At 38.5% G+C, this 26,838-nt stretch overlaps 1 protein-coding gene across 9 annotated transcripts in view; it reads left to right on the top strand.

The window, feature by feature from the left end:
- KDM4C (lysine demethylase 4C) overlaps nt 1–26,838 on the top strand; it is a 409,700-nt gene that overhangs the window by 227,086 nt on the left and 155,776 nt on the right. For all 9 annotated transcript variants that reach the window (XR_009495540.1, XR_009495541.1, XM_015472464.3 and 6 more), the window contains 3 exons: nt 22,444–22,625; nt 24,537–24,750; nt 26,698–26,774. Coding sequence is in view for 7 of the 9 variants with exons in the window: in XM_015472464.3 (XP_015327950.2) it covers nt 22,444–22,625; nt 24,537–24,750; nt 26,698–26,774 (473 nt within the window). In the remaining 2 variants the exon portion in view is untranslated. The remainder of the gene's footprint in view (nt 1–22,443; nt 22,626–24,536; nt 24,751–26,697; nt 26,775–26,838) is intronic.

Here is a 26,838-nt window from a genome sequence, read left to right as displayed (position 1 = left end):
AAATTATTTTTAATACCAAAAATGTTAATTTGTTTGCTTTGGCAGATAATACCTGACTTTGTTTATGGTTAGCAATCTGAGATCTGCTTTCTAGTCTTTCTGGCTATTAATGACTGTATGACCATGGAGAACTAAGTCATGTAACCTAAGGCTCATCATATGTTTACTCTTATATGTATATGATGAAATCGTTGGATTAGTGATCCCAGAGTTTAATTCAAACTCTAAAGTTCTTTAATTCTATCAAAATATAATAGGAAGAAACCAACGTAATATTTTAAGTCAACTATAAGGTCCAGCATTCTAACATATATATATATATATATATATATATAATATATAAAATATGGGGAGGATACTGTGTAGTCCCCTTGTTTCATGCTGTGCTTTCATGGAAAAGCAAAATAGTGCAGTATAAGAGTATTCCTTACCAACAGTGTTTCCGCTCTGTAAAAAGAAATCTTTTCCTCTGCCAGTTTTGAAAAACAAATGCTGCTGTATGATTGTTGCATGTCATGCTCCAAATGTTATTAATTTGTACATAATGATCTCTTCTTTGTTCCATCAGTTCTTATTAGCTTGAGGTAATGCTATACTTTCATAATAAGCATAGTTATATTTCTGTCTGTTTAAGCAATAAAACAGCAACTTCAGCAGATTTTTAAGCAGGTTGTCTTGGGATGTTTGTTGCTAGGTCACAGCCAGTGTTTTCTGCATTATGTGGACATAAAACAGTAGATATTGTTGGCACTCAGATTTAATGGATATTTTATCTAGCACTCAGCTGTATAATATATGGGCATTCTCTGTATTACTTGATTTCTCTGTTAGTGAATTCCACTGGAGTCCCAAGGGCCCTGACCTTTTCTGCAGTATAGGGAATAAAAGTAAAAAACACCTTGCCCTTATTATGCTAGTGGCTTGGTAAGGGTTTGATTGAATTAAACAAAACCATGCTGGCTTTTTAACTTCTGTTACATGGTTGCTTTCTGTACTTCTCGGAGTCAATCTTGAAACTAATGGTTGTTATTGAAGTCTTATGATCAGGTGTCTGTAAGTGCTGACAGCATTAGTACTGTAAAATGATAGTCAAGGCTAATTTATTGGAATTCATGTATGCCTTGTTACTCTTAAAGTCTTGTAGAAAATATCTGAGGAACAGCCTTTGATAGTATAATTGTGTGGTTCATTCCCTTCTTTAGAAAAATGAGTTATTGTATTAGGTTGAAATGTATGAAGTTGCTGATATTTGATTTTCATGTATCTTCATATATAACTTTATGTTTCCTTAAACTTGTACACAACCCCCTTTCCTTGGAGACAATAATGTCTTAATGATAAAGGCCATTGAATTACCCTGTATTTTGTTCTACATTTTCTGCATTTTTAGTTTCATCTTTAGTTTGGTTATGAAACAATGAATACTGAGAATAAGCATGACGTTTACAAAATTAATGTAGCTTTAAAAATTTAATTTTGTAATTATGATTTTCATTTGCTTTGTTTTGTCTCTATTAAAAACTTAGTTCTGGGCTGTCAGTTCTGCAGGCTGACATTTGGAGACCATTGTCATGGATTTTAGAAAAAAGAGTTTTCACTGCTGAGAGGGTTGTTAAGTAATATGTGTAAGGCTCCCAATGAGTTGTTAGAAAGTGGCTCGCTTTATCATCATTTAAATTCTATATGGCATTGTTTTATTCATTTTCTTTTTTCTGGTTCTGTGTTTCCAGCTTTAGGGAAATGATGAGGTGGCTTTTTTCTAAGTACATATCATGGGCCTCTTAATTCTACACTGATGTTCCATTGTTTTACTATTGATGTTTGGTTTGGTTTTGTTATGGGTAAACATTCTCAAGATTGAAAAGTGTAGGGTTTTTTGTTTTGCTGATAGAAAAGTAGAAACCAAAGGCAAAAAGGTTTGTGATGATATGTGAACATTTTGAGTATTACTCAACTGTTTCTATAGTTCTTAAGGTCTTTTCTTGAGGAAGCATACTTTATAATGCCTTTAAGTGAGTTAACCAAGGATCTGGGGTGAGAATCTTCTTGGGAGAGAACAGTGAGTACAAAGACCCCGAGGAAGGCAGTTAGTGTGGCATATTTGAGGAACAGCAAGAAGAACCAAAAGCTGACGGCTTTGGACATTGAACTGCAGAGTGAACGCTTGCTACCTGGTCCTCGTCTTGTTTCCAAACATCCTCTTGTGTATACCACGCCCTGTTTCTCTAGTTTCTGACATTGTGGCTGCTCTGCACAGTTCTCTGTCTCCTTAGCAACTGTTTTGTGTGATCTGCCAGGTGATACCCTATTAGTTCTTGGGTTAAAATGTCCAAGGATTCTGCTGTGCTTAATATAGATGACCGATGTTGGCTTTTAGCTAAGAGAAACTTTCTAATTTTTAAATTTTCTTTATGTATTGGCAGGTAAACTACAACATATGCTAGTTGTTCTTTGCTTAGTGATTTTTGTTTTGGCCATTTTTAAAGTTTCTAATACAGATGTTGTTAATGAAATAGTTTAAGAAACCGGAGCTTTCACCCTTGGGAAGATTTGAACTCCTTGAAGGCAAGGGACTGTTTATTTTTGTTTTTTATCTCTACCATCTGTCGTATTGCCCAGTACACAGTGAGTTTCACATGCTGTCTTTCACCTATCTTTAATTTGATGCTCGGAATAAATTCCTTTTGGTGCCATGTAGGCTGCTAGTTTTACAAAGATATGCGAGCTTTCTTAAAAGGAGTTTTCAAAATATCAATAACCTCAGATATGCAGATGGCACCACCCTTATGGCAGAAAGCAAAGAGAAACTAAAGAGCCTCTTGATGAGGTTGTGAAAGAGGAGAGTTGAAAAAGCTGGCTTAAAACTCAGCATTCAAAAAACTAAGATCATGGCATCCAGTCCCGTCACCTCATGGCAAATAGATGAGGAAACAGGAAACTGTGAGAGACTTTATTTTCTTGGGCTCCAAAATCACTGCAGATGGTGACTGCAGCCATGAAATTAAAAGACGCTTGCTCCTTGGAAGAAAAGCTGTGACACACCTGGACAGCATATTAGAAAGCAGAGACATTACTTTGTCAACAAATGTCCATATAGTCAAAGCTATGGTTTTTCCAGTAGTCATGAATGGATGTGAGAGTTGGGCCATAAAGAAGGCTGAGCGCCAAAGAATTGATGCTTTTGAACTGTGGTGTTGGAGAAGATTCTTAAGAGTCCCTTGGACTGCAAGGAGATCCAACCAGTCCATTCTGAAGGAGATCAGCCCTGGGATTTCTTTGGAAGGAATGATGCTAAAGCTGAAACTCCAGTACTTTGGCCACCTCATGGGAAGAGTTGACTCATTGGAAAAGACTGATGCTGGGAGGGATTGGGGGCAGGAGGAGAAGGGGACCACAGAGGATGAGATGGCTGGATGGCATCACTGACTTGATGGACGTGAGTCTGAGTGAACTCCGGGAGTTGGTGATGGACAGGGAGGCCTGGCGTGCTGCGATTCATGGGGTCGCAAAGAGTCAGACACGACTAAGCGACTGATCTGATCTGATTGAATGGGTTGGGATGTATCCTTTTAAATGATTTTGACATCTTAGTTATTGTAAGGACATGCACAAAGAGTAAAACTGTGTCTCCTCATTTAAGTGCTTTAGGCCTTAAACAGTGGAATTCTCTGTTATCCAGTATTACATTAGCATTTTTCGGGTACCGTAATACAGAATTAAATTTCCCATAATGTCATCTCTTCCCAGTAGAATTAGACCTAAAAGACTTGTAATTTTTTTTCTAATTTGTACTTTTGAACACAACTTCAGAAACCTTTGAAGTTTAGCAATTCATAAAATCATCAAATATGGTTTGCACTCAAATTTTACAATAGTTTGTATGGGAACAATAGTTTCCAACTTTGAATTTCTTGGCTCATTCATGCCTGGTTCCTCTCCTCTCACCCTTTTCTCCCTCAATTTCCTCCAGGACATCTGAAACCGTATATAATGCCTCCCAGGACTGAAATTTTGCTCAAGTACCTGAAAGATAACAGATGCTGTCATGCTCTTCATAGCAGAGAATAGTGCTATATGAGCCAAAACACATCACTGGAGCAAAACCCCAGTAGCAGAATCATTGTGGGGACTCATAGAGGGAAATTTGCTGGAGCAGTGTCAATGGCTTTTCCCGTCTGCTGGGTCCTGTCAGCAAGTCCTGGCCTTTCCACAGTGGCCCAAGTGTTTTTTTGCTGAGAACTCCACTTGCATTTACTAAGCAAAAGTTGTTCAGGAAGACTGTACTGTGGAGAGAGTAAATCCAACATATGTCTGCTTTTAAACTAAAGTTTCTCCTGGTTCGTAGGGCCTAATATTTTTTGACTGCAGTATTTTTTCAGCTTTAAAAACTGCATATTTTTATAACTGTAAAAACTTGACTTCCTTTTCCTTTATTCCAGATGTTTAAACATGTTTCTTACAGAACTGACATCATCCCCAATATTCAATTCTGTGTGCTGAGTTTTCATCTGTTAATGTAATATTTATATCACTTAATATTATATGTTATAGTGTATACATTCACATTATATCATATCCATTAATATTCTTCAAAAGCACCTTTTCAATGCTGGCATAATATGGTCATGCCATAATTTTATTTACATATTTTTAAATGAGCACTTTCTTTTAAATACTTTTGTAAAAGGCATTAATCTTTTTTATTATCATAAATATACTCAGTGATGTTTTTGATAGAATGGGAGAATAAAGACTTTTTTTTTCTCCTGAAAGGATAAATCTTGAAATGTTTTTATATAAAAGATAACTGGATGTGTCTAGATTGGCTCTTTCTGTTCTAATCTGGCTTGTCATGTTAAAAGTTTTTATGCATACATTTTAAGTAATTTACTGCATGATCTTTGCAGAAATTTTCTGGAGACCTAGAAGAAAAGGAACTATAATCTATGGAAGCCCTAGGTCTCGCTTACTGATGAGCAGCTGCTGTACTGCTGGTAGCTCATATATTGCAGATGAAGAAATTGAGGTTTAGACTTATAACCAAACATTAAGACCACGTAGATTACATGAGTTAAACACTGTGTTAATTTATTTTAATTTTTTGGATCAGACAGCTACTCTTGTAGCCAGGCTTAACTGAGAATAGTTGAATATCAACTGTTGTAGGCCACAAAGTCAGAGCCTTTATTACATTTCTTTTCTAATTTATTACTTTGTTTAACTGTACAATATTTGCAACAGATTTAATTTTGTGATCACTTAAACTAATATCTTAAAATATTTTATAGTTTCAATCTTAAATATAAGCTTTTAAAAAACTTACATATGCTTTTATATGATAAGCTGTATAAAGTGCTTTATATAGAAAGTAAAAGAAATAAACACTTAATCATTAAACTTTAAAGTGTACATCTATAATAATCCCTGAGGTCACTTCTTAGTCGGGCCCTCACTGCCCTTAGGGCCATTTTATTAATTGAAGGAGAAAGTTGCTATCTAAACAATGGGATATGCCTTCAGATTAGTGTAAGTAGCAATCTTAAGAAGATTCTCTGAACATTTTAAGATCCAGCAAGCCTGACTTTCAGAACCAGTTTTTTTTTTTTTGGCTGCACTGGGGCTTCCTTGTGGTGTGTGCAGGTTTCCTCTCGTTGCTGAGACTGTGCTGGCTTCTCTTTTGATGGAACACAGGCTCTAGAGTGTACGGGCTTAGTAGTTGTGGAGCATGGGCTTCCTTGCCTAGCGGCGTGTGGGATCTTAGTTCCCCAACCAAAGATCAAACTCATGTCCTCTACATTGGAAGGTGGATTTTAAACCGCTGGACCACCAGGAACGTCCCGCCAGAAAGTTTTCGGAAATTCCCTGAGCTCCCAGCTTTCTGGGAACCTCCTCCTCCTCCTCTTCATATGCTCTGCAGTATTGAATTTTTCCCCTGTAGTAGCTTTGTTGGGCTTCTCAGGTGGTACTAGTGGTAAAGAACCCACCTGCCAATGCAGGAGATGTAAGAGATGCAGCTTCAATCCCTGGGTCGGGAAGATCCCTAGAAGAAGAGCATGGCAGCCTGCTCTAGTATTCTTGCCTGGAGAATCCCAGAGGATTCTGCACAGAGGAGCCTGGCAGGCTGCAATCCATCAGGTCACACAGAGTCAGACAAGACTGAAGCAACTTAGCACACATGTACCTTTGTTACTGCTGTGAAGTCTCTGGGTCAGCATGGGAGGTACTACTGACTTTTAGACTTCATAGTTACAAATGGACAAGAAATTTTTAGTTATCCCTTGAGACTGATTGATCTTTAGAAAAATAGAAGTTTCATGGTCTTGAGGAGAGGGTGGATCCTGCAAGTGAGAATACTTCTGACAGCAAAGATGTGGCTTACTTTTCCCAAACCAGGCAATTCACTAGCTATCAGGTGGATGTCCTACAATTTAATTTAATTTCTTTCTGACACTAATGACTAGAGTTAGCAGATTCAGAGTTACCTCACAGATTAAGGATTCAGTCCAGTCTCATAGGTTGTCCCCACTTCAGATGCCAATTGCAAGTCCTTGCTGCTGCTGCTGCTGCTACTGCTGCTGCTAAGTCACTTCAGTCGTGTCCGACTCTGTGCAACCTCACGGACGGCAGCCCACCAGGCTCCCCCGTCCCTGGGATTCTCCAGGCAAGAACACTGGAGTGGGTTGCCATTTCCTTCTCCAATGCATGAAAGTGAAAAGTAAAAGGGAAGTCGCTCAGTCGTGTCCAACTCCTAGCGACCGCATGGACTGCAGCCCACCAGGCTCCTCCATCCATGGGATTTTCCAGGCAAGAGTACTGGAGTGGGGTGCCATTGCCTTCTCTGATGCAAGTCCTTCCACCTGACCAATAGGCTATAAAGTCTGGGGGCTTCCTACAACTCCCTCCTCAGGTTTGATAATTCGCTAGAGTGGTTCACAGGAGTCAGGAAAACAGCCAAAAAGAAGGGATGAACAGGGCAAGGTAGAAAGTGGGTAGGTGTCTGCAGAACTTGTGTTCCCTCTGCAGGTACATTGACCCTGGACTCTGTCTAAACCCTGTTGTTTTAGGGTTTTTGTGGATGCCTCATTATGTTTACATGATTGATTCCATCAAGGTCTATTGGTGATTCAGTCTCCAGTCCCTCCCTTGATGTGGGGCTAAAGCACTAACACTGTAGTCATGAATTGAATCTGTAGTCATGCATTGGTCTTTCTGGTGACAAGCCTTCATCCTGAAACTATCCAGGTGTCTCCTGTTATCTCATTAGCAGATAGAAGACATTTTTCAGTTCTGAGTTTCCAAAGGTCTTAGAAGCTCTTGTTTCAGGAACTAGGGATTAAGACCAGGTATTTTAACCAGTGATGTTCCTCTTACCCATATCATTCAGAATATTCCAAAGGTTTTAGAAGCTGTATGCCAGAAACCAGGACAAAGACTGAATATATGTTTCTTTTTATATCACAGTATCACAATGAGTATGATCTAAATAGTAAGCAGGGAGAGGATCATTTTGGAGAAGTATTTAAAACACATTGGAAGATTGAGGGAAGCTGTAAGCAGGCTGCTGTGAGGGGCTCCTTACTGTGATTTATCTGCAAGTAACTATAGAGGCACAAGTTGTGCTTGACCTCTCAGTACCCAGCTGTCACGTGTATAGATCAGATACCGTGGTTTAACTTTTATTTCTTCTTGAGCTCTCTTGTTGGTTTCTATATGTATATCTATTCCCACCGCCCTTTTCCAAGAGCTTTTTTACTTCAGAAAAATTCAAAGTTGGAGGCAAAGCTTGGTTTCCTAGGAATAAGCATATTTTTAATACTACTAAAAAATAGCAGGTTTGGGATATTCTGTGTATGTTCCAGGAGTTTGGTGTTTGGTCTGTAGGCAGGCAAGTTCTATAGAATAAAACAACTGATTGTTTTTTTGGTGATGTAGTGATTGAAAACTTTCAAAGCAACTACTGAAGGTGCAGCTTGTAGGATAGCAGTGTTTTCAGCTTATGTTTCTGTATTCAGCACATTCCTGACAACATGATGTCTGGAGCTGTATTGTAACCTGCTTCTGTAAGCTAATGTAGATTTTAGGAGCTGCTCTGTGTTTAGGGGCATGATTTTCTTAACTCTACTGTACTTGTTACAGAGTAATGGGCATGCTTCTGTAAACAAAGTAGTCTAAGAATCTAGATTTCTGCTGTTAGCTAAGAGGCTCATCAAGAAAAAAGATAACCAAGCATTGTTGGCGTAGAATTTTTTTCCCTCCTGTAGCTGGCAAACCTTGCAGACCTTAATGAAAGAAAAGGGAGAAACGAGTTTTAGTGTTACTCGTTAGTTGAAGAAAGTAGTTTATGACATTCTTGCTCGACTGTGAGAACAAAGTCTACACCAGCTTTATTAGTGCTGTATTGCTCAACAATGACTGTGATACTAGTACTTTTGGGTGAAAATGCACATATATTCTTCAGTGATTCTTAGTCTTTTTCTCAAGACAACTTATGCTTACAAACATTTTGAGGACGCCAAAAAGGTTTCAGCTCCTTTCCTTTCTGTAATGTCCTCTCCTCCCTTCCCCTTCCCTTCTCTTCCAACCCCAGCCCCTTTCCCTCCCTATAGGTTTGTCTTAATGGTACTTATTTGCTGAAAGTTAAAATAGGGGAAAATTTAAAGTAGCAATAAGTGCATAAGCATTTGTTTTCATAAAAAATAACACTTTTCCCAAACCATAAAAATAAAGAAAAAAATGGCATTGTTTTACATTTTTTGTAGAGCTCTTTAACATTGAGTTTAATGAAAATTGGATTCTCATGTCTACTTTTGCATTCAGTCTATTGGGCCTCGTTGTTCTGGTTAAAGTATATTGAAAAAAGTCCAACTTCCCAGAGATACATGGTTGGAAGGAGTGCAGTATTTTAGTACCATTTAAAAATTTTTTTAATTTATTCTTGCCTCCTTTGTCAAAGATAAGGTGTCCATAGGTGCATGGATTTATCTCTGGGCTTTCTGTTTTGTTCCAATGATCTATATTTCTGTCTTTGTGCCAGTACCATACTGTCTGGATGACTGTTGCTTTGTAGTATAGCCTGAAGTCAGGCAGGTTAATTCCTCCAGTTCCATTTTTCTTTCTCAAGATTGCTTTGGCTATTTGAGGTTTTTTGTATTTCCATACAAATTGTGAAATTATTTGTTCTAGATCTGTGAAAAATACTGTTGGTAGCTTGATAGGGATTGCATTGAATTTATAGATTGCTTTGGGTAGTATACTCATTTTCACTATATTTATTCTTCTGATCCATGAACATGGTATATTTCTCCATCTATTTGTGTCATCTTTGATTTCTTTCACCAGTGTTTTATAGTTTTCTACATATAGGTCTTTTGTTTCTTTAGGTAGATATGTTCCTAAGTATCTTATTCTTTTCATTGCAATGGTGAATGGAATTGTTTCCTTAATTTCTCTTTCTGTTTTCTCATTGTTATTGTATAGGAATGCAAGGGATTTCTGTGTGTTGATTTTATATCCTGCAACTTTACTATATTCATTGATTAACTCTAGTAATTTTCTGGTAGAGTCTTTAGGGTTTTTTATGTAGAGGATCATGTCATCTGCAAACAGTGAGAGTTTTACTTCTTCTTTTCCAATCTGGATTCCTTTTATTTCTTTTTCTTCTCTGATTGCTGTGGCTAAAACTTCCAAAACTATGTTGAATAGTAGTGGTGAGAGTGGGCACCTTTGTCTTGTTCCTGACCTTAGGGGAAATGCTTTGAATTTTTCACCATTGAGGATAATGTTTACGGTGGGTTTATCATACATGGCTTTTATTATGTTGAGGTATGTTCCTTCTATGTCTTTCTATGTCTGCTTTCTGTTTTTTTTTTTTAATCATAAATGGATATTGAATTTTGTCAAAGGCTTTCTCTGCATCTATTGAGATAATCATATGGTTTTTATTTTTCAATTTGTTAATGTGGTGTATCACATTGATTGATTGGTGGATATTGAAGAATCCTTGCATCCCTGGGATAAAGCCCACTTGGTCATGATGTATGATCTTTTTAATGTATTGTTGGATTCTGGATGCTAGAATTTTGTTAAGGATTTTTGCGTCTATGTTCATCAGTGATATTGGCCTGTGCTGGGGTCCAGCCCCAGCTGATCCAGGGTATTGGAAGCGGGGACGGCGTCGGCGAGGGTCAGGATACAATAGCTTCAATTAGATATTAATTAAAGACATAAAGAGTAATAGAATAAGGATAGCTCAGTAGGAAAATTCAGTGGAGAAAAGAAGCTGAGTGGCTTGGTTTACACGGGAGACCAATAAAACTTCAAGACAAGAAGTTTGCACCACTTACGTAGGCCACAGGCGTCCTTCCGTTATCCCGAAGGAGAGGAGACACTGAGGCCTCCCCGGTCGGATCTTAGAAGCCCAGGCATAATTAGTAAGCATGGTGGGTTCCGCGCTCTAGATGGAGACTCAGCCAGAGTGAAAGAGAGAGAGACATGGGGAGACCAGTATTTCGAGAAACTGATCCCAGTTCTTTATTTTCCATGGTCTACTTTTAGACACTGAGATGTTATGCAAAAGTCACGCGGGGTCAGCAGTCCTGACTTTCATCAAAGTCAGGTGCTTCATACAAATGCATACAGAGGTCTTAGGGATGTTACATCATCTTCTGGCCAGGGGGGCCTGCTGACAATTTATGACCCTCTCCTTGTGACAACGGTCAGTCAACCAGGACACTTATTTCTCCAGGGGTGATTATTCTTAAAACAGACACCACCCAAATAAAGTTACATTCCTATAGGGTGACGGTGTAATGGGTTTTAGTTAAGGAAAGAATTTACTTAGCCTAAGGTCTAACGTGATTAATATCAAAGGTTAATACTTATTTCTTCTATATATTCATTAATGTGTGTAAGGGCAGGGGATGTGGAGACTTAGCAACAAACATTGGCTCAACAAATGAAAAACCCTTCACCAATACAATTTCTAATCAGCCCATTATACTTATACTAATAGTTTTCTAACTTTTCTAAGGAACCTGTTTTTAGAAGGTTTAAAGCATCTCGTGCCTCTCACGGTTGGGAGGCTGTGAGCAATCACATGTGGCCGGACAAGCGTGTCAGGCAGGCTAGAGAACCTTCAGAGGAGTTTGTAGGTTAAAACACTCTTATCATGCCCAGGAATTATTATTAACTGGAGCTCTAAGTTAACTCCTTCTCCGAAAGAGGTGGTGGGGGACAGCCCCCCATAAAGTCAGAGGTGTAGGTGAGCACAAAGTAGTAAAGTAGGCAGGCTCTGGTTATGGGGGTAGATGCTTGAGGATTTCCAGGGGGACTCCTGAGGCTCGATCCCGCCTTTGCGTATGTCGAGCCTCCTTCCTCATGACCTTTCCCATGGGCGGAGTACCTCACTCTGGCCCCCAACAGGCCTGTAATTTTCTTTTTTTGTGGCATCTTTGTCAGGTTTTGGTATTAGGGTGATGATGACCTCATAGAATGAGTTTGGATGTTTACCTTCCTCTGCAATTTTCTGGAAGAGTTTGAATAGGATAGCTGTTAGTTCTTTAAGTTTTTGGTGGAATTCACTTGTGAAGCCATCTGGTCCTGGGCTTTTGTTTGTTGGAAGATTTCTGATTACAGTTTCTATTTCTGTGCTTGTGATGGGTCTGTTAAGTTTTTCTATTTCTTCCTGGTTCAGTTTTGAAAAGTTATACTTTTCTAAGAATTTGTCCATTTCTTCCAAGTTGTCCATTTTATTGACATATAGTTTCTGATAGTAGTCTCTTATGATCCTTTGTATTTCTGTGTTGTTTGTTGTGATTTCTCCATTTTAATTTCTAATTTTGTTAATTTGAGTCTTCTCTCCCCCCGCCCTTTTTTTTTGATGACTCTGGCTAATGGTTTGTCAATTTTATTTATCTTCTCAAAGAACCAGCTTTTAACTTTGTTGATTTTGGCTATGATCTTCTTTGTTTCTTTTGCATTTATTTCTGCCCTAATTTTTATGATTTCTTTCCTTCTACTAACCCTGGGGTTCTTCATTTCTTCTTTTTCTAGTTGCTTTAGATGTAGAGTTAGGTTATTTATTTGATTTCTCTCCTGTTTCTTGAGGTAGGCCTGTATTGCTATGAAACTTCCCCTTAGCACTGCTTTTACTGAGTCCCATAGGTTTTGGGTAGTTGTGTTTTCATTTTCATTCGTTTCTATGCATAGTTTGATTTCTTTTTTGATTTCTTCTGTGATTTGTTGTTTAATCAGAAGTGTGTTGTTTAGCCTCCATATGTTTGTATTTTTAATAGTTTTTTTCCTGTAGTTGACATCTTACTGCATTGTGATCAGAAAAACATGCTTGAGATGACTTCAATTTTTTTGAATTTACCAAGGTTAGATTTATGGCCCAGGATGTGATCTATCCTGGAGAAGGTTCCATGTGCACTTGAGAAAAAGGTGAAATTCATTGTTTTAGGGTGAAATGTCCAATAGATATCAATTAGGTCTAACTGGTCCATTATATCATTTAAAGTGTGTGTTTCTTTGCTAATTTTCTGTTTAGTTGATCTATCCATAGGTGTGAGTGGGGTATTAAAGTCTCCCACTATTATTGTGTTATTGTTAATTTCCCCTTTCATACTTGTTAGCATTTGCCTTACATATTGCAGTGCTCCTATGTTGGGTGCATATATATTTGTAATTGTTATGTTTTCTTCTTGGTTTGATCCTTTGATCATTATGTAGTGTCCTTGTCTCTTTTCACGGCCTTTCCTTCAAAGTCTATTTTATCTGATATGACTATTGCTACTCCTGCTTTCTTTTGGTCTCCATTTGCATGAAATATCTTTTTCCAGCCCTTCACTTTCAGTCTGTATGTGTCCCTTGTTTTGAGGTGGGTTTCTTGTAGACAGCATATATAGGGGTCTTGTTTTTGTATCCATTCAGCCAGTCTTTGTCTTTTGGTTGGGGCATTCAACCCATTTACATTTAAGGTAATTATTGATAAGTATGATCCCGTTGCCATTTACTTTGTTGTTTTGGGTTCGAGTTTATAAACCTTTTCTGTGTTGTCTGTCTAGAGAAAATCCTTTAGCATTTGTTTAAGAGCTGGTTTGGTGGTGCTGAATTCTCTGAGCTTTTGCTTATTTGTAAAGCTTTTGATTTCTCCTTCATATTTGAATGAGATCCTTGCTGTGTACAGTAATCTCAGTTGTAGGTTTTTCTCTTTCATCACTTTAAGTATGTCCTGCCATTCCCTTCTGACTTGAAGAGATTCCATTGAAAGGTCAGCTGTTATTTTCATGAGGATCCCCTTGTGAGTTATTGTTTTTCCCTTGCTGCTTTTAATATTTGTTCTTTGTGTTTGATTTTTGTTAATTTGATTAATATGTGTCTTGGGGTGTTTTACCTTGGGTTTATCCTGTTTGGGACTCTCTGGGTTTCTTGGACTTGGATGGCTATTTCCTTTCCCATTTTAGGGAGGTTTTCAGCTATTATCTCCTCAAGTATTTTCTCATGGCCTTTCTTTTTGTCATCTTCTTCTGGGACTCCTATGATTTGAATGTTTGGGTGTTTAACATTGTTCCAGAGATCTCTGAGGTTGTCCTCATTTCTTTTGATTCTTTTTTCCTCTCTGGTCCATTCATTTCTACCATTCTTTCTTCCACCTCACTTATCCTATCTTCTGCCTCACGTATTCTACTGTTGGTTCCCTCCAGAGTGCTTTTGATCTCAGTTATTGCATTATTCATTATCGATTGACTCTTTTTTTATTTCTTCTAGGTCCTTGTTAAACTTTTTTTGCATCTTCTCAATTCTTGTCTCCAGACTATTTATCTGAAATTCCATTTTGTTTTCAAGATTTTGGAACATTTTTACTATCATTATTCTGAATTCCTTTTCAGGTTAACTCCTTATCTCCCCCTGTTGTTTGGTTTGGTGGGCTTTTATCATGTTCCTTTACCTGGTGAATATTTCTCTGCCTTTTCATCTTGTTTAGGTTGCTGTGTTTGGGGTGGCCTTTCTGTATGCTGGAAGTTTGTGGTTCCTCTTTATTATGGAGGTTCCTCCCTGTGGGTGGGGTTGGACGAGTGACTTGTCAAGGTTTCCTGGTTAGGGAAGCTTGCATCAGTGTTCTGCTGGGTGGAGCTGGATCTCTTCTCTCTGGAGTGCAATAAAGTGTTCAGTAAAAAGTTTTGAGGTGTCTGTGGGTTTGGTGTGACTTTTGGCTGCCTGTGTTTTTGTGCTCAGGGTTATGTTCCTGCATTGTTGGGGAATTAGCTTGGTATGTCTTGCTCTGAAACTTTTTGACTGTTGGGTGGAGCTTGGTTTCAGTGTAGGTATGGAGGCTTTTGGATGAGCTCTTGTTGATTAATGTTCCCTGGAGTCAGGAGTTTTCTGGTATTCTCAAGTTTTGGATTTAAGCCTCCTGCCTCTGGCTTTCAGTCTTATTCTTAAAGTAGCCTCAAGACTTCTCCATCCATATAGCTCCAATGATAAAACATCTAGGTTAATGGTGAAAAGATTCTCCACAGTGGGGGACACCCAGAGAGGTTCACAGAGTTACATGGAGAAGAGAAGAGGGAGGAGGGTGATAGAGGTGGCCAGGAGGAGAATAGGGAGAATCAAAAGGGGAGAGAGCAATCTAGCCAGTAATCAATTCCCTATTTGCTCTCCACAGTCTGGAACATTCAGAGTGGTTCACGGAGTTCCATAGAGAAAAGAAGAGGGAGGAAGGAGACAGAGGTGACCCGAAGGAGAGGAGTGGGAGTCAAAAGAAGCGAGACTAATCTAGCCTGTGATCAGTTCTCTAAGTGTTCTCCACAGCCGGGAACACCCAAGGAGATTCACAGAGTTAAGTAGAGAAGGGGGAGGGAGGAGATAGAGGTGACCTGTGGGAGAAAATGGAGAGTCAAAAGGGGAGAGAACAATCAAGCCAGTAATCACAGTCCTAAGTAAAAATGGGTACTGAAGATTGGATTCTTAAAGGTACAGAATAGATAACAAATACCACAATGTAAAGATTAAAAATCTAGAGTAGAGGTTAGACTCTCAAGAATACAGTATTAAAAAAAAAAAATTTTCAAAAGTTATTAAAAATATATATATATGAAATTTGCTTTAAAAATAGGGTCTTTTTTTTTGCAAGGTAATAGGTTTTAAAAATGAAAATTAAAGGAGTAATGAACTTAAAAATAAAAAAAATTTAAATTAAAAAATGATAATAGTAAAATACATCTTGGAATTTCTCTGGGTCTGTTGAGGGCAGTGTGGGGTCAGTTCAGTTTTAGATAGTTCCTTGTTCCAGCTTATACTTATTCTCAAGGTCTATAGGTCCCTTCCAGTGTAGCCTATGCTAACTACAGGGTTTTAATCTGTTGGACCTGTCACTTCCAAAACGATCCCTTCTTCTTTATTTCAGCTTCCTCTGTTTGGAAGTCTCTTCAGTATCTAACTTCCACCCTGACACAAGGGGGCGAAGGTGGTCATTTATTTAGGCTCACTTGTTCAATTGTGCTGCAGGGAAGGAGGAACACTGCAATATCACTGGCGTGTGTGGGGACTGCTCGCAGTGTCTGGCCCACACTGGGTTTGCTCCAGCTCAAGGCGTGTGTGCTTTCTTGGTCTACACTGCTCAAGCTCCAGGTTGCTCTGCAGGGGAACTGTCTAAGGCAGGCCCTGGGTTGTGTGCACTTCCCATTTCTAAGCCGCTCAGGTTCAGTTTCTCAGGTACTCCACAAAGGTACAGACTCGGTTGGGCCTGTGTTTTGTGCCCTTACGAGGTCTGACCAGCTCGGGTGATCAGGTGCTTGGGGAGCGCTCTCCCCAGGTGGGGCGGTGCGTCTTATCACCTCCCAGTCCCAGTCGCTTGATTTCCTGGGTGCGCAGCAGGAGTGCTGTCTCAGGTGTGCCGTGTGTCTCCTCTGGGGAGTTGATCTCTGGATGCAACCCTCCTGGTGGATGTCAACCATCCAGGATCCCAGGAAGACTTGGTTAGCAACTGGGAACTTGCTTGCAGTTTGGTAGAGGATGCCCCTTGCCTTCCGGCTCTGGCTGTTGCCTGCCTGCCTCCCTGCCTCTGGCGGGAGATGAGCCAGTCTGCTGCCGGCTAGCTCTCCTCTAGTATTTGCACAGTCCTTTGTTCTTTGAACAGGCCTGGCAGTGCCTTAGGTTAGAGCTTTTTGTGTGAAAGTTCTCTCTCTATACTTCCTCTTTTTTTTTCTTTCTCTCTCTGGCAGTCCCATGGTTTGGGTTGCTATCTCAGGTTAGCGCCTTCAGATTGCCCTCAGGGCATTTAGGCCCTGTCCTTACCCTGAGCAGTGCAGCCTGCACCTTCCTGTTCAGTCCCTGCTTGCTGGTGGCGGATGCGAGTGTCTGGGCTACTTCTCCGCTGGGAGTTGCAGTTAAGTGTGTAATCTGTGGGTTTTATTTATTTATTTTTTCCTCCCAGTTATGTTGCCCTCTGAGATTTCCAAAACTCCCCACAGACCCACCAGTGAGAGGGTTTCCTGGTGTTTGGAAACTTCTCCTCTTTTAGGACTCCTTCTCCGGGAAGGGTCTCCATCCCTAACTCTTTTGTCTCTCTTTTTATCTTTTATATTTTGTCCTACCTCCTTTCGAAGACAATGGGCTGCCTTTCTGGGTGCCTGGTGTCCTCCGCCAGCGTTCAGAAGTTGTTCTATGGTATTTGCTCAGTGTTCAAATGGTCTTTCGATGAATTTGTGGGGGAGAAAGTGGTCTTCTTGTCCTATTCCTCTGCCATTTTAATATGTATATTCTTTGACACTACACGAAATTTGACACAAGGTGGTTTTTTAAAGACTAGTTGCAACATGCAATCTGAATCCCATCAGTGATCCTTTTGTTCTCTTTTAAACTGAAAATTTATTGATCTGTCTTGCACTTCGGCTGTTCTACACATGTGTGGTTTTGTAACGTCATATATTGGTAAACAAAGATATGTGTCATATAGGTATTTTTATACTATAAAAAAAGTATATTTGTTATTATCACCATCAATTCCATTAGAAATAGCTTTAATTATTGGGAAGTTGTCTAGCTCACATAAGTGGATACACATTTTTGGAAGTTGTAATTTTGACTTAGAAGCTTTAATTTCACCACTGTCAAAAAATATTATCAGTAGTTTTTTTTTTTTTTTTCAAATTAAAATGACATCTTTCTTTGTTCACTTTCATGAAAATTCCTTCCAGATACCCAAATCTGAATTACCATAGATTGTCTGTTAATCATTTGTTCAAGTAAAAATGGTATTCCATGAAAAAGGCAGGTCATTTAGCGTGTGATTCAATTATTTGTCCATTACCTTTTCCCATGATAACCATTGAACTACAGTATACAGCCAAAGTACTGTATGCATACATCCCATTTTATCACAAATTTAATAAAATTGATAGATGTATTTTTTCTTCATCAAGACATTGATGAGAACTTCCTCACCCTCAACTGCAAATTTGAGATAATCGAGTATATCATGACTGCATTGGAGCCCCTGCATTAACTCAAGCTAAGGCACCAACAGTTTTACCCTTCATTGCTCTTATGTCACCATTAAAAATATCAACAGGGTGACACAGGCAAATAACATGTTCTGTTATTGTGCAAGTATTTTTGACTGTACAGACCACATGAAATTGTGCCATGTATCTCCTAGACCTTGCTCTGAGAGACTTGTGCTGTGAGAACTGCCGTTACTCTGTTAGCTCTTCTTTTGTTCTTGTTGAGAATACAGTTGGGAAAGAAAGGAGTCTTATGCTGGTAACATTTTCACAGATTTCACAAACTTTGATGCATTTGCACCAAGGGATCTTTCCTTTGCACCACTCTCTTTGTTTCTACAGCAAACTGTGGCTTTCAACATGAGACTCAGAGCTTCTGAATGTTGCTATGCTGGTATATATGCATATGTTAAAAAAGAGGTAATTATGGTGATAAAAAACATTGGATTCATTAAATGTGTATAGTGTCCGAGTCCTTGTATGTTTAATATCTGCCCTGTCCTCCTCTTTTGTGAAGGTGTTGTGAGAAGTAATTTGATATTTTAAAAATCTAAAAATCTGTGGAACTGTATGGTCTATTTTCATTGCCTGACATCTTATAGTGCATCATATAGTGAGGTAAATATTAATATATACAAGTGAGATCACAGTGTAACTTTAGAGGTTCATTAGTTAATTATAGTTGAAGATGAGGAGGAGGAAAGGAAATTCCTAGGCGCACGATGCCAAATGATCAGAATATTTAAAAACTACAATGGAAAAAACATTCTCCCACTTCTGTATATTGGAAGATAAGAAGTATCTTTTTTAAAAAGCAAGTGGATGAAGGTGCACTAAAAAGAGACCAGAAATAGGAGTGGTGTTTAGAGACTGAAAGGGAAGTTTTTCTTTGGGAATTGTGTGATGATGAGAGTATTTAAATATCCTAAAGTACTTTTCCCCCCAGAATATTTAGGACTTTTCTCCCCAGAATATTTATGAATATCATGAGTCTGGGAAAGGCAAGAATCAAGGTTAGTCTGTGCTTGAACAATGCCTTGGTTCAAAGGTAGGCGAGAATTCTTGGATATAGAAGAGGGATGAATAATTTGATGAGGTAATTTCAGGAAGAAAAAATACTTACCTTCAAAAATGTGCCAATGTGTTTGACTTTTAAAACTAAGTTAAAATTTGTATAGTCATCATCATGTACTTACGATTAAGTGTAGTCTCTTTTTTCCCCCCTCTCATAAAATATTGAAGGATAGAGTTGACAAACAGATCATATGAAAAATAAGATGACTGGATGGATTATACATAATATATGTATTATATATCATTGTAGAGTTTATAAAGAATTTTAATACTTTGGAGCTTAAAAAGAAATTTTACCTTCTCTATTTCATTTCAATATTAAAAAGAAAAAAAAAAAAAACCTGAAGTAGGTGAGAAAGCCGTGATCACCATGAAAATCTACTTTACAGAAAGCCACAGCCCTTCTGAATCAGAGTTTGAATTTCAAGTTAGGTCTCTGAGGAGTTCCCTGGTGGTCCAGTGGTTAGGACTTGGTGATTTCACTGCTGGGTTCCTGGGTCCTTGGGTCCAATCCCTGGTTGATGAACTAAGATCCCTCAAGCCTTAAACAAACAAACAAACAAAAACGAAGTCTCTGAACTGACAGTTCCTGTATTGGGGGCTGCATAGCGTCATTGCCAGGCAGCTCTTAATTCGCAGGATTCCATAGTTATGGTGTTCTCTGCAACTGTGGCCCAGAGAGCATCCAAACAGAAGACAGATGCTCTTTGGGCTAGAGTATGACCTCATTTGGGAGATGGACAGCTGTGGAGCAGGGTCTTCCACCAGGTCAGTTTGAGTGTGTCAAGGTGTGTCAGGCTGCCCTAGATCAAGTCTTGCCAGAGGCCTGTTCTCTGGCTCCATTGTTGAGAATTGTTCTCCTACTTCTTGTTCATTTTCCCAAGGCTTTTAGGAATTAAATAGTATTTTCTTCATCCCTAAAACTATTTTGAGAACGCATCATATCAACCAAGTCGAAATGAATGAATAAGAGCATCATTCATCTTGTTAATTTCGGTCTTTTATAATAAAACAAGTGATGTGATAAATTTATTGTGAACCAGTAAGTGGAATCCAAGTTATTCAAGCCCAAGGATTTTGCTTGCTTGTTTAGCTCTCATGTTTAGTGTATATTGGTCATTAAATGCAATGTTATTTCAAGTTCCTAGTTAACTTTTACTCACATCTTTGATTTGTCAAAGTTTACTCTTCACAGTAAATCTGCTGTTATATATTATAAGGAAACAGAGGTGGAAACATTTAGCATCAAATTACTTTTATTTCAAATGTAGGCAGAGGTTCTTAGTTTTGTTTCAAACATTGTCCCTGACTGAACGTTAAGCATTTCTATTGTGTATAATAGTAATAATAAGGATAATACCACCACCACCACGGAAACAGGAACAGGATTGTTCCGTTTTGCTTCAGTTGGCATTTGATGTTTTTAGAGTTATTTTCAGCCTCATTTAGCCCTTCCTACTTTTCCACTTCAGCAAATCCACTTTGACTTTTTTTTTTAACACAGGTGAGTCACCAGGGCAAGGGCAGGAGCTCTTTAGATCATGGGAATACCCCTTCTGGGACTTGAAGACATTGCTTTACAGTATTTATTAGCAGCACTGAGACAGCTACTGCAGAGGAAGTTTAGAGTGTGTCACAGCTGTGAACATTAAGTACTAGATGTAGCTGTGATTGCTGCCATTGTTTTGATACACTGTCCTCTGCTATAAGCGTGAGGAATTTCTTCTCATAATCTATTATATCTTTTTGTATTTTTCTGGCCTTCTGTAAAATTTTGTAAAATGATATTTTTGTGGAATGGATCTCTGCCCTTTTCATGTTAACAGATACACATACTTAAAGAGATTTGACCCTCTGGGGAATCATATTGAACAAATGAGATTTGGCTTAGGTATTGTCTTTTATATCCATGTAATAGTACTATATTGCTTGGCACACAATAGTCAGTCTGTAAATGGTATTTGTCATGAATTTTGAATAAAAGTTAATTAAGTGAAATAAAATTAATAATTTTAAATTAAATCATCTGCTGTATTAGGCCAGGGAACTAAAAATATTGGTAAGGCAGATAGTGGCTAGTGAATTCCTGTGCTAGCTGAAAGATAATCTTGCACATATTAAAACTCTTACCCTGGGAGGTATCAGGGTAGCACAAGAAACAAGAAGTTGTGGAGCTGAGAGGAGGGGTGAGGATAGGGAAGGTGTGGAAAGTGGGTTGGTTTGTCTGGCTCTCAAATCAGAGGTAGTGCTCGATGATGAGGAGGATGCCAATTTCATTTCTGGTTTCCACTCCGACATTAATATCACAGGTACTTTGGAATGTGTGCGTCTTTTATGATCAACGTAGTTGTTTTTCCCTGAGTACCCTGCTCACAGTTCATGTATTGCTGAAGCCTGGCTTGGAGAATTTTGAGCATTACTTTACTAGCGTGTGAGATGAGTTCAATTATGTGGTAGTGTGAACATTCTCTGGCATTGCTTTTCTTTGGGACTGGAATGAAAACTGACCTTTTCCAGTCGTGCGGCCACTGATGAGTTTTCCAAATTTGCTGACATATTGAATGTAGCACTTTCACAGCATCATCTTTTAGGATTTGAAATAGCTCCACTGGCATTCCATCACTTCCACTAGCTTTGTTCATAATGATGCTTCCTAAGGCACACTTGACTTCACAAGTCAAATTGCCAACATCTGCTGGATCATCAAAAAAGCAAGAGAGTTCCAGAAAAATGTCTATTTCTGCTTTATTGACTATGCCAAAGCCTTTAACTGTGGATCACAATAAACTGTGGAAAATTATGAAGGAGATGGGAATACCAGACCACCTGACCTGCCTCTTGAAAAACCTGTATGCAGGTCAGGAAGCAACAGTTAGAACTGCACATGGAACAACAGACTGGTTCCAAATAGGAAAAGGAGTTCGTCAAGGCTGTATATTGTCACCCTGCTTATTTAACTTATATGCAGAGTACATCATGAGAAACACTGGGCTGGAAGAAGCACAAGCTGGAATCAAGATTGCTGGGAGAAATATCAATCACCTCAGATATGCAGATGACACCACCCTTATGGCAGAAAGTGAAGAAGAACTAAAGAGCCTCTTGATGAAAGTGAAAGTGGAGAGTGAAAAAGTTGGCTTAAAGCTCAACATTCAGAAAACTAAGATCATGGCATCCGGTCCCATTCATGGCAAATAGATGGGGAAACAGTGGAAACAGCAGCTGACTTTATTTTTTGGGGCTCTAAAATCACTGCAGATGTTGATTGTAGCCATGAAATTAAAAGACACTTACTCCTTGGAAGGAAAGTTATGACCAACCTAGACAGCATATTCAAAAGCAGAGACATTACTTTGTCAACAAAGTCTATCTAGTCAAGGCTATGGTTTTTCCAGTAGTCATGTATGCATGTGAGAGTTGGACTATAAAGAAAGCTGAGTGCCGAAGAATTGATGCTTTTGAACTGTGGTGTTGGAGAAGACTCTTAAGAGTCCCCTGGACTGCAAGGAGATCCAACCAGTCCATCCTCAAGGAGATCAGTCCTGGGTATTCATTGGAAAGACTAATGTTGAAGCTGAAATGCAATACTTTGGCCACCTGATGCGAAGAGCTGACTCATTGGAATAGACCCTGATGCTGGGAAAGATTGCTGGCAGGAGGAGAAGGGGACGACAGAGGATGAGATGGTTGGATGGCATCGCTGACTCAATGGACATGGGTTTGGGTAGACTCTGGGAGTTTGTGATGGACAGGGAGGCCTGGTGTGCTGTGGTTCATGGGGTCGCAAAAGAGTCGGACACGACTGAGCAACTGAACCGAACTGAACTGACCCTGCTCACTTTGTTTTCATGCCCTTTCTCTTCAGATTTGCCTGAGGTTCCATCGATTGAGGAAGAAGTGGAAGAAACCGAGTCTTGGGCAAAGCCTCTGGTTCACCTTTGGCAGACGAAGTCCCCAAACTTTGTGGCCGAGCAAGAGTATAACACAGCCATGGGCAGAATGGAGCCACACTGCGCCATTTGTGCTCTGCTCATGCCCTACTACAAGGTAGCTGGCGGGAGGGGCCCCTGCCCACGTTTCTTTTCACTGTAGCACTTTCTGTGTGGCTGTAAAAACACAGGTGAATCATTGTAGTTAGTATGCACACAGTGAAGAAAACATTAGTTCTTCTGTAGCTAATGACCATCATAGACATCAAACAGAATTCCTGCGTGCCACTTGAGAGACTTTTCTTTAACAGTGGTTTATTATTTTTGAATGTCTTAATTTATTTCAGTCAACGGTTAATTCCAACCTTTCTTTCTACCCACTTGACCAAGAAACACAGACCTTAAAGTTTCAAAATAGTAGAAGCTTGCAGAGAGAGAACTTAGACCTAGTCTCTGCTTTATGTTTGAAAATATTACTCTCAATCATATAAATGTCAGCTCTGGGCTCACATTTGAAATACCTCTCTTCATCTTTCCATGTAGAACATGCAAAAGACACAGCAGGACTCAGTGCAAACCAAATTGTCCAGTTTATCCCCATCAGCCAGCTATTCTTGGTATTATTTTCAGATGTCATGTCATATATGTTATGCCAAAAGCGTCTTAGATCACAGAGGGCCACATTCTTCAGCACTAACACAAACAAAATGATCTTTAGGAATCTGGTAAGGGTAGAACTCGGAGAAGGCAATGGCACCCCACTCCAGTACTCTTGCCTGGAAAATCCCATGGATGGAGGAGCCTTGGTGGGCTGCAGTCCATGGGGTCGCTAAGAGTCAGACATGACAGCGACTTCACTTTTACTTTTTACTTTCATGCATTGGAGAAGGAAATGGCAACCCACTCCAGTGTTCTTGCCTGGAGAATCCCAGGGATGGCGGAGCCTGGTGGGCCGCCGTCTGTGGGGTCACACAGAGTCGGACACGACTGAAGCGACTTAGCAGCAGCAGCAGCAAGGGTAGAACTACTAGGTCCATTTTAATATACAATATTATAAAGTGTATTGTTGTGAATATTGTGTTCTGGATTATATTTTCACTAATAGAATCAGAAATATTCTATTCAAGATCACATTGTTCTTAAAGTTCCACATGAAGTAATTCTGTCCAGACATTTCAGAGCATAAAAATGCATAATGTGCCATATTCTCAGAACTTTGTAAATAGAGGAAGTAGTTCATTCATTCATCTGAATGAGACATTAGGGAGTGATTAACTTTATTTTTATTTCCCATTGTTAAATTTCTATGTTTTCTTGAAAAATTTACCTTTGTTTTGATTCTTATTTCTGTATCATAATCTGCCTGCATATTTCCCTAATGATTAAAAAAATTCCAACTAAAATTATAAGATTTGGGGAAATTTATTAACATAAGGTTTCTGGGATAAGATAGTTCATTAATTATATTCAAATAAACAATGAATATCTTATATTTTGGTCAGAGATGACAATTTTGTTTGCATATTATGCCTTGTTATCTGATGTCATTTGCTAGATGTTTCTGTCTTGCTGTTTTAAAACTTTGTGATGAGACAAAAACCTTCAAAAACTCTCTAAATACTGTCATAGAAATTAAAACTGAGGTCTTTGAAGATTCTCCTTCAGGTGTAACCAGGTAAGATTCTTCAGTAAATGAAATCAGATCTATTAACCTAGTGCAAATACAGAAGCAAAAAAAGTTCATCGGAAGGATCATTGCTTCTCATGAACTTTGTCTATAAGAACATAATTTTAGTAGCCCATCTCTTTCTGTAATAGTGGACATATAGAATCTCCTTTTGTTCCTACAGCTTAGCTTCTGGATGGGAACCTGGGGAGCAGAGGTGATAGTTGGAGGACAAGGACAAGAAGAAACAATACAGAAGTGAAAAATTAGTAAATGAAATAGCTTTTCTTGGATCTATCCAAAGCAAGTGATTTGAGCTCCTTTCTGTATTTTTTGCTCATTTGCAAATATTGTGTTTTTCAGCCAGATAGCAGCAATGAAGAAAATGATTCTAGATGGGAGACAAAATTAGATGAAGTGGTGACTTCAGGAGGAAAGACTAAGCCCCTCATTCCAGAGATGTGTTTTATTTATAGTGAAGAAAATATAGAATATTCTCCACCTAATGCCTTCCTGGAAGAGGATGGAACAAGCCTTCTGATTTCCTGTGCAGAGTGTCGCGTGCGGGTTCATGCAAGTAAATGAGTCTATCAGTCATTAATCACTGGCTTTTTTAGTGCTTCACATAGTCTTTATTTCTCACCCCTCTGCAGCCTGTCAAATCTATCACAGTGAACTATTGGCATCATTAATGATTAGATCATTCTTTCTCATATTTCTTCTAATGAAAGTATGAAAGGTATAATTGTCCTTTCTTGTATTTTATGTGGTATCAGTGGAGAACAGGTCTGATGGTTTGTTTTATTGGGGTCCCCATGTGGAGTCACCACGGGACTCCTTTCACATGCTTGAATTTTACTTAAGATATAGTTTATAAAACCTTAATTTTAGTCTCTTATGTTGATTCATCACTATTTTCCTTTGTAAGTTTTAAAAAGAATGAGTATTCTTTTGGTGATTTGGGGAATTGTTGTTAAATTTAATTCCTGAGTTAAAATTTTATTCTTTGTAAGAGTAGGGAGATCTTCATTTTGGGGAAAACAGTCCTTCGAGTTTTCCCCCAGGACTGAGATCGTTAGGCTCTATACCTGTCTCAATTTGCTATTTTTACATAATTGCGTTAATGGCAAATACATTTTTATAGGTTAATCTGTCATCTAAACCCTCTAAAATGTATAAATCTAAAATGGATCAGTTATACATTGCAATTGTATTTTAAAGCATTTTAGTATTCAAGCTCTTACCAAGTCACATGTTTTATTAACCTTCTTAGGTGTGGTGTGAGTCTGTCAATGTGGTTTGAATGATTTATGATATATGTATTACATTCTGTATTTACCCCACAGTAATACCAGTCTTATATTAAGGTTCAAATTGCCTGGCTATCAAGCATTTATTTATTAGATACTTTCAGCTTCCCCACGGGATTTGAACATGTGTTTGAAATATAATTATATTAAACTTCTTATTTACTTCATCAGTCTGTAAGACACTCAGTACACACACACACACACATACACACACACACACACACACACACACACTCTCACTCACTTACTCACTCACTCACTCTACACGGTTATATGTATATGAGAGGCATAGCATCATTTTACAAACAAGTTAGGATTTAATCTTGACTCCAGAATGCACTACCTGTGCAACTTAGCCATAATATTTTATGAACATGTGCTTGAACTAAACATTTTATGATCTTGGTTAACTATTATAGGCTTTTCTTTGGGTAATTACATTTCTGTTATTTTCCCTTCCCAAGTCAAATTTTATAGAAATTTGATATTAAAAATTACTTCTTTAAATTCTATTCATTTCAAAGCCCTCTTTTTTCAGGAAGCCAGAGTAACACATGTTTGTTGGAGCCATATAATTGCTACATATATCATGTAATTACATCATCAGCCATCTCTAAATTGTTGAGTCAGGCATGTACTGAATAGACAAGTAAAATCGAACATATCTCTTCATCACCAGCCATGAATTGTGTATCCTTTGTCCGTATCACTGAAATTAAAGCTAATTAAATGTAATTTTTGAAGTGTAGTTTTAAATTACATTAATTTTATGCATATACTTTTATGTTCAGAAATATTTTGTTAAGGTTTATTTACTGTACCATTTTAAAATTTCTCCAAACTTTGCTTCATAAATTGCAGCTTACTTTGAAATATGTTTTATATGAGTAAAGGACTAGACCTGAAAGTTTAGAGATTTTATTATTGCCCATTCAAGTACTATCACTAGTATTCTTTATGATAACTAGTGTGAGCATTGCTAACTGTTTAGATGCCTACTCTCATGCTTCCTGGCAGTGATATCCTGTTAGGTATAAGGTGTGAGAACCAAAAGTGTCTCTGAGCCAGCCTTGCTTATGTTTTGTTCTAAGCAATGAGAATAAAAAATGGTATGGTAGGTTGTTGCTCTGATTTTATTTATTCAGTGGCTAAAATGTGTCATATTCACAAAATACAAAAGGCTTAATTAATGGATCCATACTATTATTTTGTAGGTTGTTATGGAATCCCTTCTCATGAGATCTGTGATGGATGGCTATGTGCCCGGTGCAAGAGAAATGCGTGGACAGCAGTAAGTGGCTTATTCATTCCGTCCATTGTGGGTCCGTTTAAATCTAGTGGTACATGTACTTTTG

Source organism: Bos taurus, chromosome 8, assembly GCF_002263795.3.
Source record: "Bos taurus isolate L1 Dominette 01449 registration number 42190680 breed Hereford chromosome 8, ARS-UCD2.0, whole genome shotgun sequence".
Taxonomy (NCBI): domain Eukaryota; kingdom Metazoa; phylum Chordata; class Mammalia; order Artiodactyla; family Bovidae; genus Bos; species Bos taurus.
The sequence above is the reverse complement of the archived record's forward strand: the minus strand, read 5'-3'. Positions and strand labels throughout refer to the sequence as shown.